This window comes from Callionymus lyra, chromosome 11, assembly GCF_982586985.1.
Source record: "Callionymus lyra chromosome 11, fCalLyr1.hap1.1, whole genome shotgun sequence".
NCBI lineage: Eukaryota > Metazoa > Chordata > Actinopteri > Syngnathiformes > Callionymidae > Callionymus > Callionymus lyra.
The window spans coordinates 4,958,796-4,976,295 of NC_141828.1; the positions used below are offsets into that span (position 1 = coordinate 4,958,796).

General features: G+C 39.9%; 1 protein-coding gene across 1 annotated transcript in view; it reads left to right on the forward strand.

Moving 5' to 3' along the window:
• The window catches only part of znf804a (zinc finger protein 804A), a 94,119-nt gene that overhangs the window by 76,350 nt on the left and 269 nt on the right, over positions 1-17,500 (forward strand). The window contains exons 4-5 of the mRNA XM_087801954.1: positions 3,753-3,874; positions 10,446-17,500. The exon at positions 10,446-17,500 is cut by the window's right edge and continues 269 nt beyond it. Of these exons, the coding sequence (XP_087658080.1) occupies positions 3,753-3,874; positions 10,446-13,756 (3,433 nt within the window). The 3' untranslated portion in view covers positions 13,757-17,500. The remainder of the gene's footprint in view (positions 1-3,752; positions 3,875-10,445) is intronic.

The following is a 17,500-nucleotide window of genomic DNA, read 5'->3' on the forward strand; positions in this document are numbered from 1 at the left end:
AGTGTAGGAGGGTCCATGGGGGTGCTGGAGAGAACTCGGGATCTGATGACGTGGTGAAGATCCTGGATCAGCAACAGCTCTGGAGGTGGAGTCCTGGATCAGCAGCCAAACAAAGTACAAGCTTTACGATCGTGACCGGACACACTTTCTCCTGGCAACTGTACAGGTCAATAGTCCCCGAGCTTCAGAAACGCTATATTTAAGGCAAATTTCCCGTCCGGGAGGTCGTCTCTTTCCGGCCAAATGGTCCTTTCAAGTTCCCTGTGTACCGATCCCCGGTAAAGAGACATCCTGATTTGTTTTCTTGTAATCTAATCATTCAAATGTTCTCGGGTGGGGGTTTACGTCTTTTAGCCCCCCTTTCCCGGGTGTGTCTTGCTTCGTTCTTTGATCTACGATTTAAGGTGTGATTTGCAGATAAACAGATGTTTTAAATAACTGGTGTCGTATCTAATTCTGATCCAAGCTTGTCTTGAAACAGTGTGAATCAGTCTGGAGTGGAATGTTGATTGTGAGTGTTTAGTCAAACGTTTAAGCTCTTAGATCAAGCGAGTAATTTAGACTTTATATTTTGATTATCTTTTAGCATTAATTTAAGTATGGCGTATATGTTTATAATCATTTTAATCTGACTTTCAGTAATAACAGGGTCGTTACCTCATTTTTTAAAAATGCGTCGACGAGAAAACACGAGTGTGGTAGAAGCTACACAACCGACAAGAACCTCTTCCTGCATTGCAACAAGAAAAAACGACAAACTAGCCTCAACAATTTCCCAGGATTTGCATAATTGATCCGAAACGTTTGCAGAGATCCTGCTAAGAAAAAAAACGCTCCTTCATCTAAAACCTCTCGCTCTCCGTCACGCCTCACCCCACACACTTCAGCGTCTTATCGCTTCTTCCCCTCCAACCAGGACGTGGTTCTCATCCCTCCGTCGTCGTGGTGCGTTTGCACCTGAACGTTCACGTTGTTCCCTGAATCCTCCCTGCTGTTGGCGAGAAAATGAAGTGGCAACATATAATGAGCGCTACATCACGGGCTCTAATAGTAACACTTAAAGTGTCTCACACCAGTCGACAAATTGCTCATAATAGCGCTAACAGCTTGTTTACCATTTATAAATAATAAATAAGCACTTAAAAAGTCGTTTTAAGAGTCGCGCTCCGTCATTGTGTGTTTAGTTTGTTCGCATACGTTTCTCACAGAAGCTTTCGTACGTTTCATTGTCTTCTGTGGTCGATTTATCAGGAAACTTTAATGTTGGAAGTGAGTTTGTTGTGTAGCTGATCATGAGATCATGAGATCATAAGATCATGAGATCTTGATATCATAAGATCATGAGATCTTGAGATCATGAGATCATGAGATCATAAGATCATGAGATCTTGATATCATAAGATCATGAGATCTTGAGATCATAAGATCATGAGATCTTGATACCATAAGATCATGAGATCTTGATATCATGAGATCATGAGATCATAAGATCATAAGATCATGAGATCTTGATATCATGAGATCATGAGATCATAAGATCATAAGATCATGAGATCTTGATATCATGAGATCATGAGATCATAAGATCATAAGATCATGAGATCTTGATATCATAAGATCATGAGATCTTGATATCATAAGATCATGAGATCTTGATATCATGAACCAGGAGATAAACATGAACCGAGAGGCATGAATGTAAAAATTTAAACACATACAAATATACAAAATATACACAAATACAAACAATACACAAAACACATGTCATGTTTAAAACATACTCATGGAGCATATATTTGAAATACAAACAGTAAAACACACATAGTCATCAAAACACATTCATGGTGAATAAGTACGGACACAAAACACACACATCATGGTCAAAATGTACTCATGGAACATATTTATAAAAATACAAACAACAAAACACACATCATGTTCAAAATGTACTCATAGAACATATTTAGGAAATACAAACCCTAAAACACACATTATGTTCAAAATGTACTCATATTTATGAAATACAAACAGTAAAACACACAACATGTTAAACATGTACTCATGGAACATATTTATCAAATACAAACACTAACACACAACATGGTCAAAACAAACAAATGTATTCATTGACCATATATTTGAAATACAACCAGTAAAACACACATCATAGTTGAATGAACTCTTTGAGCATATATATCAAACAATAAAACACACATGGTGGTCAAAATTTACTCATGGAATATATTTATGAAATACAAACGGTGAAACACACATCGTAGTCAAATGTACTCACAGAGCATAGGTATAAAATACAAACACTAAAAAACAAAACACAAACTGTGGTCAAAATGTACTCATGGATTAAATGTATAAAATACAAACACAAAAAAATCCACAAACATCGTAGACAAATGTACTCACAGAGCATATGTATAAAATACAAACACTAAAAAACAAAACACAAACTGTGGTCAAAATGTACTCATGGATTAAATGTATAAAATACAAACACAAAAAACCCCACAAACATCGTAGACAAATGTACTCACAGAGCATAGGTATAAAATACAAACACTAAAAAACAAAACACAAACTGTGGTCAAAATGTACTCATGGATTAAATGTATAACATACAAACACAAAAAAACCCACAAACATCGTAGACAAATGTACTCACAGAGCATAGGTATAAACTAAAAACATTAAATAACAAAACACACATCATGGGCAAGTGTATACTTGTATAAGTATGAAATACAAACAGTGGGAGACAAAACACACATCATGGTCAAAAGTAAGTTTTTCTTGTGGTAAAAAGTAACTATTTTAGCAGTTTGTGTAGTAGTCGTTGTTGTAAATTACTGGGTGTCATCGTCTTTGTCACAACTGTACGAGTACATTTCTGTGGTCAGGATAGAAGTTGCGGTTCAGTTTTGTTTGTTTGCGCATCGAGGCAATTACAGGGATTTGTTGACGGTCCATTAAAGAAAAAGATTTTCCTCTTGTCGTGATAATTAATACATCACACACACTTGTTTACGTTTGCATGTGTAAATATTGCAGTACATCTCTGTGTGTGAAGCGCTGCCGTCGCTCAAGTGGGCTGCTGACCTCGGGCCAACGCAGCAGCTTCTTATGATAGGAAAAGATAAAAATAAAGCAGATAATCACACAGAGGTCGCGGCCCAGATGAGATTCAGCTGCAAACCTCAAGTGATGATGAGGGTTCATCTGGCGCCGGCCCAACCCCGCGCAGGATGGTCCACGTCCTCCTTGAGCTCACGCCCACACAACTGGAATGTAGGTCTTCACCAGAAAATAGTCCCTGAAGATGAGATCAAACATGGAAGAAGTTGCATTTATGTATGACGGGCGGAATTTAAATACAGAGAAAGAAAGAAAAAAAAAAAGATCTCAGGGAAGAATCAAAAAGCGAAAGATTGTCGACACTAAATAAAAAACATCTGGCGGTGCTTGATGGGGATTTTCAGCGCCGGCTAATCTCCATCGAGCAGGAGACCCGGGTCGCCTTTGCACCAGGAGCCGACGGTATCGGCTGTCAGCGCCGTTCTCAGATCCGCAACAATGCAGTCGGCTCCTGGCGGAAGAGGAAAAGAAGCGTGACCAAATTGATTTTCGGCTGGATTTCAGATCCTCGCCGGTGTTTCCTCCTTTCGATTGTTCTCCTCCGCTCGCACCTCTTCTTTAAATTCCTTTTCATCCTCTCTCTCTCTCTCTCTCTCCCCCCTCAGCGCTCCTGGTTCCGGGCCCATGTTCAGATCCACCACCGTCGCGGTCGACCAGACCGATCAGACGCCGGGGCTGATGGAGACCTGGGCCGGCCTGCGAGCCAACACCGGCCCGAGTGGATCAAGTAAGACACCGTCACGTCTTCTGTGGATGATCCAGCTTCACTGGTAGATGAACAACCGCAGTAGATTTCTCTTGATATCAAGGGATGAGCTGAAGCTGGAAGATTCTGCGAGACATACACCGGGAGTGTTAACACACACATTAGTATCCCGCTTGATCCTTCTTATTACATGAGACGTGATGGATCTTTTGAGTGTTCCACGTTTCAACATTTAAATGCTAATTTTCGGCAATTTTCTCGTCCACCTCCCCCGTACTTCAGTTTGAGGTCACAATTCTGAGTCTGAATCTGATGGACGACTCACAAGTGGGTAATGAGTATCTGTGTGTGAGGTTATTCCAGCGACGTCGTTCAAGAGGAGGATTTAAGAGCATTGTCGCTATTTGAGGCATATTTCAAATCGCTTTAGTGGCAAGGATTTCTGAAGGTCTTCGGTGGAGCCACAGCTGTTGGTACTTATCGTTGAAAATATACTCTGGTAGCATAAGTATGATATACAAACACTAAAAAACAAAACACACATGGTGGTCAAAACAAACTATTGGAAATTAAGTTTGATATACAAACACTATAACACAAAACACACACGGTGGTCAAAACAAACTGATGGAGCATATGTGTTATATACAAACACTATAACACAAAAGACACACGGTGGTCAAAACAAACTGATGGAGCATAAGTATTATATACAAACACTATAACACAAAAGACACATGGTGGTCAAAACAAACTGATGGAGCATAAGTATTATATACAAACACTATAAAACAAAACACACACGGTGGTCAAAACAAACTGATGGAGCATAAGTATTATATACAAACACTATAACACAAAAGACACATGGTGGTCAAAACAAACTGATGGAGCATAAGTATTATATACAAACACTATAATACAAAAGACACACGGTGGTCAAAACAAACTGATGGAGTATAAGTATTATATACAAACACTATAATACAAAAGACACACGGTGGTCAAAACAAACTGATGGAGCATAAGTATTATATACAAACACTATTACACAAAAGACACACGGTGGTCAAAACAAACTGATGGAGCATAAGTATTATATACAAACACTATAACACAAAAGACACACGGTGGTCAAAACAAACTGATGGAGCATAAGTATTATATACAAACACTATAACACAAAACACACACGGTGGTCAAAACAAACTGATGGAGCATAAGTATTATATACAAACACTATAAAACAAAACACACACGGTGGTCAAAACAAACTGATGGAGCATAAGTATTATATACAAACACTATAACACAAAACACACATGGTGGTCAAAACAAACTGATGGAGTATAAGTATTATATACAAACACTATAATACAAAAGACACATGGTGGTCAAAACAAACTGATGGAGCTTAAGTATTATATACAAACACTATAATACAAAAGACACATGGTGGTCAAAACAAACTGATGGAGCATAAGTATTTTATACAAACACTATAACACAAAAGACACATGGTGGTCAAAACAAACTGATGGAGCATAAGTATTATATACAAACACTATAACACAAAAGACACACAGTGGTCAAAACAAACTGATGGAGCATACGTGTTATATACAAACACTATAATACAAAAGACACACGGTGGTCAAAACAAACTGATGGAGCATAAGTATTATATACAAACACTATAACACAAAAGACACACGGTGGTCAAAACAAACTGATGGAGCATACGTGTTATATACAAACACTATAACACAAAAGACACACGGTGGTCAAAACAAACTGATGGAGCATATGTGTTATATACAAACACTATAACACAAAAGACACACAGTGGTCAAAACAAACTGATGGAGCATAAGTATTATATACAAACACTATAACACAAAAGACACACGGTTGTCAAAACAAACTGATGGAGCATAAGTATTATATACAAACACTATAACACAAAAGACACACGGTTGTCAAAACAAACTGATGGAGCATAAGTATTATATACAAACACTATAAAACAAAACACACACGGTGGTCAAAACAAACTGATGGAGCATACGTGTTATATACAAACACTATAATACAAAAGACACACGGTGGTCAAAACAAACTGATGGAGCATAAGTATTATATACAAACACTATAACACAAAAGACACACGGTGGTCAAAACAAACTGATGGAGCATACGTGTTATATACAAACACTATAACACAAAAGACACACGGTGGTCAAAACAAACTGATGGAGCATATGTGTTATATACAAACACTATAACACAAAAGACACACGGTGGTCAAAACAAACTGATGGAGCATAAGTATTATATACAAACACTATAACACAAAAGACACACGGTTGTCAAAACAAACTGATGGAGCATAAGTATTATATACAAACACTATAACACAAAAGACACACGGTTGTCAAAACAAACTGATGGAGCATAAGTATTATATACAAACACTATAACACAAAAGACACACGGTGGTCAAAACAAACTGATGGAGCATAAGTATTATATACAAACACTATAACACAAAAGACACACGGTTGTCAAAACAAACTGATGGAGCATAAGTATTATATACAAACACTATAACACAAAAGACACACTGTGGTCAAAACAAACTGATGGAGCATAAGTATTATATACAAACACTATAACACAAAAGACACACGGTGGTCAAAACAAACTGATGGAGCATAAGTATTATATACAAACACTATAACACAAAAGACACACGGTGGTCAAAACAAACTGATGGAGCAAAAGTATTATATACAAACACTATAACACAAAAGACACACGGTGGTCAAAACAAACTGATGGAGCATAAGTATTATATACAAACACTATAAAACAAAACACACACGGTGGTCAAAACAAACTGATGGAGCATAAGTATTATATACAAACACTATAACACAAAACACACATGGTGGTCAAAACAAACTGATGGAGTATAAGTATTATATACAAACACTATAATACAAAAGACACATGGTGGTCAAAACAACCTGATGGAGCATATGTGTTATATACAAACACTATAACACAAAAGACACACGGTGGCAAAACAAACTGATGGAGCATACGTGTTATATACAAACACTATGACACAAAAGACACACGGTGGTCAAAACAAACTGAGGGAGCTTAAGTATTATATACAAACACTATAACACAAAAGACACACAGTGGTCAAAACAAACTGATGGAGCATACGTGTTATATACAAACACTATAACACAAAAGACACACGGTGGTCAAAACAAACTGATGGAGCTTAAGTATTATATACAAACACTATAACACAAAAGACACACTTTGGTCAAAACAAACTGATGGAGCATAAGTATTATATACAAACACTATAACACAAAAGACACACGGTGGTCAAAACAAACTGCTGGAGCATAAGTATTATATACAAACACTATAACACAAAAGACACATGGTGGTCAAAACAAACTGATGGAGCATAAGTATTATATACAAACACTATAACACAAAAGACACACGGTGGTCAAAACAAACTGATGGAGCATAAGTATTATATACAAACACTATAAAACAAAACACACATGGTGGTCAAAACAAACTGATGGAGCATAAGTATTATATACAAACACTATAACACAAAACACACATGGTGGTCAAAACAAACTGATGGAGTATAAGTATTATATGCAAACACTATAATACAAAAGACACACAGTGGTCAAAACAAACTGATGGAGCATACGTGTTATATACAAACACTATAACACAAAAGACACACGGTGGTCAAAACAAACTGATGGAGCATACGTGTTATATACAAACACTATGACACAAAAGACACACGGTGGTCAAAACAAACTGATGGAGCTTAAGTATTATATACAAACACTATAACACAAAAGACACACTGTGGTCAAAACAAACTGATGGAGCATAAGTATTATATACAAACACTATAACACAAAAGACACACGGTGGTCAAAACAAACTGATGGAGCATAAGTATTATATACAAAAACATACACAAAACACACATGGTGGTCAAAACAAACTGATGGAGCATAAGTATTATATACAAAAACATACACAAAACACACATGGCGGTCAAAGTGAAAAGTTCCTCAAATGTAACCTGCCAACGGTCTCTGTCTGTTCAATCCAAAATATTTTCCAGTACTTGTGTAATCAATCAGATCCAAGAATTATTCCCATGATCTACATTTATTTTCTCTACCAAACTAAATCCACGATGCACATCCGCAGTCGTCGTGTCCAAAAGTAAAACAAAGTCTCTCCACACATCCATTGACACTCACTTTTGTTTTTTCGGGGGGATTTTCCCGTCTCGTTTGAATTCAGAATTTGTCCCGATTTGATCCCACAAGGAATTTAGCAATGACTGATTCATTTTTCTAAGAAATTTAACAGCCACGTTTGTGTCAAAGAGGAGAAAAGATGGGTTGTCTCTCTGTCTCCTCTAAAAATATATCACTTGAATATTCAGCGGCTTCTTTTTTCCCCTCACGTTAAAGCCGATATCAGTGGAAGAATAATGGGGAGGAAAAGCTCCTCTCCAGAGATTCACTGTGGTTTAACATCCAACATAACAAGACCAATAACAGATTTGACAAGTTCTCTTTAATATTTCATAATCCAGATTTTTTTTTTCTTTTCTCGTTTGTGTGTGAGTTGAGAGAAAACTACAAGTTCTGACTCTTCTCCAGACTTCCAGTGTCTCTCAGGTTTGGGCCCCACATTTGAACCCAATTAGGAATAAGGGGCGGATCTAAGAGTCGCTATTCATTTTGATGTCGCGCTTGTCATGGCAAGAGCTTGAAGTCGAACAACTGAGATTTAACCTTTGCGGTATTCAGTCAAACTTTCTGTGCGAGCTATTAAATCCGACTGAAGAGTTTTTTTTATCTTGTTCAGAAATGTGTTTTTGTTTTTTTAAGACTTTCGCTTTGCCAACTTAGCTCTGAGGAGATGAGGTTTCCCCTCGAATTTAAGAATTTAAAAATCTAAATTCATCACGTTCAAGGTCAGGGTCAAGAGATCAGTTGACTTTAGCTTCACGATGGAAAACATTTGACCTTTGGTTTGTTGAAATATTTCTCCAATTTAAAATTCTGGCTGAAAACGCAGCCACCGAACCTGGTGATAAAATATAGATTCTGGCATGAAGATGTTCTGGCCATATTTAAAAAAAACATGTAAACTAAGAATACATAAAAAAGTCTGACGCTCTTTTGAAGCAATATTAACCAATCAGAACAGAAGGCGGGTCTGTCGTTCATTACAGCGTCACTACTAGTCTAACACTGACAACAACGTGTGATCAAGTCATCGTAACATTTTAATACAAACACAGCGCTGACATCTTTCTGCTGTCAAGATAACTATCGCTCGGGATTCTTCCCTCTGGAGCCAAATTAAATCTGGAGAGTTCTCGCTAAACTTTCAATTGGAGGAAATAAAAGTCCGGCTTTCAAATTAAGATCATTGAATGAGCGTCGTCTTCCTTGTAATCCTTTTTTCAGGGTTATTCTGTATACTGTTTAAAGCCACGTTTGCTAATCCTTTTTAAATTATTTATTAGATCATCTTTTTCTATATGTATTGATTGTTTAAAACGAACTTAGATTTAGATTTTCAGCAATTTTAAAGGACGATTAAAAGGTCTCACAACATTAAATATGGCAAGTTAAAGATTTTGAATATAGAATATTAAATAAATGGATAATTAAAACATAATATTTCAAAGATTAAATATAGACTTTTTGAAAAATTAAACCATCTTAGTCTTGATGATAGATTTATGCTATAACTGTCATGGAGGTGAGGACAGTTTAATACAATAATCGTCTGTTCAAAATTTCCCTCAAGACCATGAGTGTGCGTGTGTGTGTGTGTGTGTGCATGTGTGTGTGTGTGTGTGTGTGAAGAATGCTGTTGAGATTAAAAATAACCAGTAGCCAATTTAATAAGTTTACCTTTTGTGTTTATCTACTTGTAAAACTGACACTAAACGAGTCTCACCAACCATGAGCCTCACCACACGCCACTGACAGTATGACATTTACAATAACACATAACTATCATATTGCTTTAAACAAATTAATATCCAGTGATACAATAACATGATGTGATTTACATTGAAACTGTTTTATGACCATACATCGATTTGCTCAAGATCGCCTATAACATGCTGCCCTCAAGGACCATGAAAGTTTTATATTAATAAATAGTTTTAAAATAAGCCTCGCTTAACCTTTGAGTTTATGTTTCATATCTGGTGAAATTGTTGTCAATTATCGTGAAGAGCATATATTATTGTCACCGTCCTTAAATATACATAATTTATGATATATCGTCAAACATGTGAGGCTTTTTTCCCCAAAATGAATATGAAATTGAAGTGATTTTTACACAACAATGAACACTCAAAAGGCTAAATTGTGTCAGGAAGCGTTCACTCGTTTAATTGACAAACTTCAGAATTATCATCTTTAAATACTAAATGAATCATAGGTGAATATTAAGTCAATAACAACTTCTTTGTTTTTTGTCCTTCCAGAACCTTTCCAGAACCCACTGATCCAGCCCTTCATACCTCTTGAACCGACCATCGAAACCAGACTGCTGAGGACGACTAGATGGACCTACGAGCCCATTGACAGCAACACGGATTCTACCACACGCGCCATCAACAAAACCCAACCCGAGTGTTCGGGCATTACTTCCACTGACGTCGCTGCCCCTGGTGGAAAAAGCATCAACCAGTCTGCCCAGACACGCCACTTTAACAAGCTCCCGTGGGCTCATAATTATTTGAGCAACACTATTACAGCCGATAACATCCCAGCATCTGACACAAAGAGCACTAATGGTCCCGTCTTGAGCTCGTCCTCAAGTTGTACTGACAGCAGTGGGTTACATTGCAAAACCTCAGGGTTCCTGTCCATCTCCAGCAGAGTCCGACCGGTTTCGTTCTCCTTGCCCAAGAGGAGCTGTGTCCTTCTGCACCAGTCGGCTGCCGTCTTCATCCAGGCTGGACGTGGCTTGACGGAGAAGCCAGAGGTCCACAGAATACCAGACAAAGGTAGACATGAAGAGAAAAGACCGGTTTTCTTGGCTGGGAACCACAGGGACAATATGGAACAGCCTGGACTGGACATACAGGCGAGTGGAGAAGCAGTCGTCAATGAACTTGAAGACCACGCTGAGGATCCTACGTGCAGTCCTGACGTGATGAAGGTTGAAGACCGCTTGAGTGAAGTGACCCATTTCAGTAGTGAAAGAGGGTCAGAATCTCCTTTTTTTAAAAGTGGGACAGAGGAACAGATTTCTGGGGAAATGGACACAACCAAAGTAAATAAAGAAAGCACAATGAATATTGACAATCAAACACCCCCAGATGATCTCCAACCATCAACTCCCGATGTCTCGATTTCTTGTGAAAAGAATTTGCTTCAGTCCAAACCCAAAGATCTAAGTTCTTCTCTTAAAGACTTATCGGTGTCAGAGTCGCCGTCTTCAACTCGTCCTAAAGAGCCTTTTTGTCCTGTGCTGAGTCGAGACGGCAGCAGAGTTCTTCTGTGGCCTTCAGAGATGGTCAGCTACACCAAGACCTCGCCCTCCATCTCTTACAGCGTCAACCCTTTGCTGTACGACTTCAGAGCTCATAACAAAGCATGGCTCGGAGGCGATGAAAAGAAAGAAGGTTTGGAGAAAGAGCAGGAGAGAAAAAAGCCATCTGTGATCAAACATTCCAACTGCCAACTCGGGCAGGGAGATACAGAGGGAGGAAGAGAGGTTAAGATAGATGAAAGGGAAGCGGTGGATGAGGGAGGACAGGCAGGAAATCCTATAGAGCTTGTTGCCCATTGTAGCGGCAAAGACGCCGCTCTCCCTTGCGATGAAAGCGCTTCGGAATTTGTTTCTCTTTCTGAAGAGTGCCACCAAGGCCTTCAAAAGCTGGCTAAGAGAAAGCGGAGGAAGAACAGAGGAGGCGTGAGGAGAGGAATAAGGAAGAGAGGAAGGCGGCGGAAAAGAGAGGGTATGAAGGGAAAAGACGTGGAGAGTGGAAAACCGATAATAAGCGGCTTCTCAAGAAGTCAGGTGTCGGAAGAGAGAACAGAGGCGATGAAACCGGAGGGCGATAGAATGGAGGGGAGCGCAGAAAGGGGGCTATTAAGTAATCTAGTGGTGCATCTGCAGGTGGAGGGCAGGGAGGGGGTGTCAGGAGAACAAGGTATAAACGGAGATCAGACGGAGTCAAAGAGGGCACAAAGAAATGAGGACGAGAGTGGGAAGCTATTAAGTAATCTTCCTGTGAATCGGTGTAATCGTTGTAGCCAGCTGTGTGCTAAGCTGAGGCAGGAGGCCGGTGCACATCCATCCCAGCAATCAGCCTCTGGATGGGGCCAAAGTCTGAGAAAGGTCCTTGGCGGGGGGGCAGAATGTGGCTCGCCGATTTCCCTCATCCCCGAGTCTGTGACAGTGACGCCATGCTGTTCTGCAATTGTACCTGGCCCCGCCAGGAAGAACGCTCGGGAAGGGCATGAGGTGCGAGGGAATCTGAGCAAGGATGCGAGAGAAAATATGTGCAACCTGGCGACGAACAGCGTGTCATCCCCCCACAGAGACGTGACATGTGAACGGGGAGATTGTCTGGTTGGTAGTCCTCAGGGGGAAGCAGCGGGCGCTCCAGCGATTACCCTTTCCCCTCCATTTAATTTGAGTCAAACAGCAGGCTCTGAAAGACAAATATTTCAAAGCGAACAAACGGATGGGATTAGATCCGCGACAGATGCAAACCTCTGCAGGGACACGAAGAAGAGGAAGATGGCGTCAGCGGAGTGTGGAACAGCACCAAAGAAAAGGAAGAGGGGCAGGAGACATTGCAGAGGAAGTTGGTGGAGATCTGAAGCTTCTTTTGGATTAAAGTCTTCAGCGGATGATTTGTGTTGCAAGTGTGTCGGGGAAGACAGGACAAGAGGGTTTCTCAGCACCACTGGCATCGGAAACGACGACGTGAGAGCAGATGCCAGTGAGTTCGAGGCCAGGTGGACTGAGATGTCACCATGTGATGACAGTGATGGGTTCAACGATGATGAGGATCCTGAGAGAAACAAGACTTCTGACCATCACACGCCTGTAGCCAGTCCAGTACAATCCACGAACTCTAGAAACTCTCCCACGGAGACATGTAGCAACATCGGGGTCTCGACGACGACACACTACACACAGAAGCAGAACTCAGAACACACACATCGAGACGGCGGTGCAGGCCTCGGTGCAGGCCTCGGCAGCTCTGCAGGTCCAGGTTCCGCTGACCACGAACACACCAACAATCACTGTGAGGTTGACAACAAAGAAACGTCTTTGAAGCAACAACAGGAGGAGGAGAAACAGAAGCGGATGAAGGTGAAAGAGGAGTTGGAAAAGGAGTGGGCGCGGAGGAAAGAGCGAGAGAAAGAAGTGGATTATGGTTACCCCGACAAGAGGCCTTACTTTCCTCACCCCGTCCATCCTCGGCGGATTCCTCTCCACCCTCCTCTTCTCCTGCCATCGCCGATGTCCTCTTCCACCTTCTCTTTCCACCACACGGTCATCCAGCATCGCTTATCCCTCCTCCCGCCTCACCTGCCGGTACATTCCTACCCTCATCTTCTTCCTTCCTTCTCCTCTCACATCCACCCTCTCTCTCTGAACCCTCCTCCTCCCCCTCCACCCCCGACTTTCTATGCATCTCCCCCCATTCCTCTCCTCGACGTCCCACCGGCTTATCCCATAACAACCGAGTTTCACCCGATGCTGAGTCCGCACCCGCCTCTGTACCCTTCGCCCCATCCTGCAGTGCTACCTTTACAGGTGTTGTTCTAGACGCTCTTCAGTTTCTAAGCATCTTCGACCTGCTGTGACTCGTCCAGACTTGGAAAATCAGATTCTTAGAGTCGACCTGTAGCCGCAACATCCCAACACTCCAAACGCACCGGCGTCGGAAATAATAACAGCTAATTATCCTCATCAGCGGCACTCGTTTTCAAAATGAGCGACAGGTGCGAGGACGCCGATGTCACCGCAGCTGTTTCCAATCCGCTGCTCGGGAAATCATCACAGAGGCTCTTTTACATTTTGAGTTGCTCGCAGGGCATTCTGGGAGTTTGATCCTGATGACAAACCCTGACTTACATTTGTTCATCTTCAATGAGAAACAGGTCTTGTGCAGAAGTTCGATGCTGATCATTAGTTAAACTGACACAGAAACTTTCATGTAAAAGTCAAAGGGCCACAAAATACTGACATATATATACATAATATTTTCATTTATTCATATGAAAAAATATTGAAATGCAGACACATATTTTACTCATAAACATATCTACCTTTATTTACTCATTATTTCCTCATATTCTGTATTCATGTAAACAAATATTCATATATTTTGTCTCTGTTTTTGTTTTGTTCAGAGTATGAAGTTCAGAAAATATCATTTATTGTTGCTAATGCAGAATCCTTCAACCCAAGGCTTTATCTGGAGTTTCGATTCATTTTAATGTAACATTAAATACAAGAAAAACATCAATCTGTCAATCCAAACCGTTGCAAATCCTTATTTATTAGACTGAAAGCATCATTAAATACCTTGTGTTTAAGTTCACTTGGCAAGTTTAAGTTCACAGCGCATGAACAAAAACAGCAAACATTTTCTTTTAAAAAGGAAAAACAAAAACAACCTTCCAGACCACAAGTCAAGTCACGTCAATTTTTAGGATAAATAACTGAGATTATTGACGTTAACAATTATACAAAGACTTCTAATACAAAAAAAAACTGATGGTGAAGGAAATACATTTTGAAGCTTGACACTCCTGATCTACACTGAACAAAGTAGAGACGACACTTTAACCTACAAGTTCTGTTCTATTGAAAAAATCTTGCTTTCTTTAAGCTTTTCATTTAGTTTATATTTTCATATTTGGACAAATCAAGTAGAGAAAGTTCATCATGTACAGGTGTTGTTGAACACGACTAAACAACATTTTCACGAATGTATTTTATTTACAGAAAACAGTTTTATCTTTCTATTTAAATGTCTCTCATCAGCAACTATCAAAACACGATGATGTTGGATTTTCTTCAGGATTTTGTTGAAATTCACAAAACAAAAAGTCAGTTTTGTAATTTCACTCAACAGTTGATTCTGATACACAATTACTTCCTCGTCTCCCCAAGAAACAACAGAAAATCCCCGACAGATTTTCTAATTGCCATCAATTTTCCCTGATTTGACTCGAGCGGTAAACGGCTCTATCGGGCCGAAGTTATCTAAACACAATCAGCGTCTTGAAAGTTACACACTGTCCGATCCATTCTTATCTTCGCGCGTATCGATCAGCGTTAAATGAATTCAATACTAATTGTCGGCATCTGTTCCAAGATTATTTTAAAATCCACAGGAAGTGAACACATCCGGGAGAAAAAAAGGTGGAGAACATTATGTTCTCAAAGTCCTTCCCTGGTGTTGTTGTCCATCATTGTTGAAGAGTTTCTTTTTTCATTACTGGCCGTACGGCGGATCAGAAACTTCCCACTTCGTCATCATGTTCCGAGCGAGAGTGCGGCTTTTCACGCAGAGTCTTTCTCTGACTGTGAAAGGAAGTGGAAATGTTAAAATGAGCTTTTGCTCTTTGATTCAGAGCGTGTGACACCAGCGTCTGACCTTTACGGCCGTTGTTGTGCTGGTGTTCCGCCGCGACTGTTCTAAAAATATCACCAATGATTCAGAAAACTGTTGAAAGTTTCCACTTCAAACTTCCTTTTTCAACCTTTTTCATATGAAGCACTTGAATGAAAATACAGAAAATTGACCTAACAGACCATTTTTTTTGTCTCTTGATGGATGGATGGTGTCATTTAGATAGATGGATAGATCAACTTTATTAATCCCTCTGGAGAGCTCCTTCGGGAGAACTGGGTTTTCAGTTCACAGCAGACGATCATAAAAACAAGAACATAGAGCAAATAAATATAAAGAACATAGATTAAAGGAAATTACACAAAGAAAAAGGGTACAAAGATAAAGATAGACTAACATCATCCATTCACTTTGCTCCTGACCCCAAACTCTAGTTATAAAGTCTAATAACACGAGGAATGAATTAATCCCTGAGTCTATTAGTGTTGCATCATGGGAGGAGCATTCGTGTGCTCCCAACTGCTTTAATCGCTTTCTGTCTTCACAGCAGCAAAACAACGAAGTGTCACATAATTAAATGTACTTCTTTATGATGAAATTGATAAATTGCTTCTATTATGAACCATAGAAGTTCTTAAATGTTACTGCGGTGCAAGGAAGCCGTTTTTAACTAACTATAGTCGCTGCTCAGCTCTGGTTCCCAGTGAGCTGACACTAAAGATACGACGTCAACCGACCACTGATTGGTGAGAAATGACTTCAGTGAAAAGTAACCAAAAGACTCCCGACACAAGAAACAAACCCGCCATTTAAATTTTAAAAAAAAGGTCGAGGACGAGGTCCAGACCTTTCTGTGTCTAGTGAGACACCGTTGCCTTTGGCAGCGCTTTGTTAGGTAGTTACCGCGAGTAGCAGCGGGTCGATGAAAAGATAACTAGTTAAGTCAAGTTTACTAGAGTGTCCAGTAGGGCTGGTTCTGTGTAGAAGCAAACTTGGGTCACTTTGAACTGAAGTTTGACTCAGATTCCTTAAGTCAAAACTACACCAGGTTAGCTACACTGGTCCGACTTACTTACATAGTTACTTACTATATTACTTACATAGTTACCTGATAAACTCGAAAATACCGAGTCAAGGAATGGTGAGAAGTTTTGAGGATCATTGCTGAACTAACTAATCACATGTATAGAAGTTTATAATGAATATTTGTTTTGTCGGACTCACAGGTCCAAGTATGACTCATCAGTAGTTCATCTAATCATAGGGTCCATTGAAACCCAACTGGAGCCATGGGTCAGAACCACCTACTGGGTTCTTTACAAAGACGACCCGTATGTCCTTCGACCTCCTTCTCGACCTCCTGCTGACGCCTCGTTCACTCTCATGCTGTCACTATCAACACATGGAGAGAAGACTCCAAATTATCATTGTTTCTTTAAACTTAAAGAGCCTGAAGCGAGAAGGTTCACCTCCAGGTTCATCTCCAGTACATCATCCAAACTTCACATCTTTTATTCTCATATTTTCAACATGAAAAAAGCTGAATATAAAACGTTAGATAATATAATGAACATAATAAAGTTTTTTCTTATCAACAACAAAAGCGTTGCTTGAATCATACTTTTCTAAAATGTCGGGGAAAGTTTCAAACCTGCACAAACGCACAAACAGCGACACACACACTCACCAGTACATTCAAGAGCACGATTCTTCAGATTTAAGTTTCTCTTCACCTGCAAACACTCTTGAGTTTCAACTTTGGATCAGTCGAGTCATGACACGTCTGGTCGTTGAGAGTCAGAGTCGATATCTGCTGATGCGTCGTCACAGTATTTCGGGCGCGTCGCCATGGCGACACCGTGGAGCCACTGGTGACACTCCAGTGCTTTATGAGTCTCGATTAACTTGAGCAAACGTCTTTTTTCTTC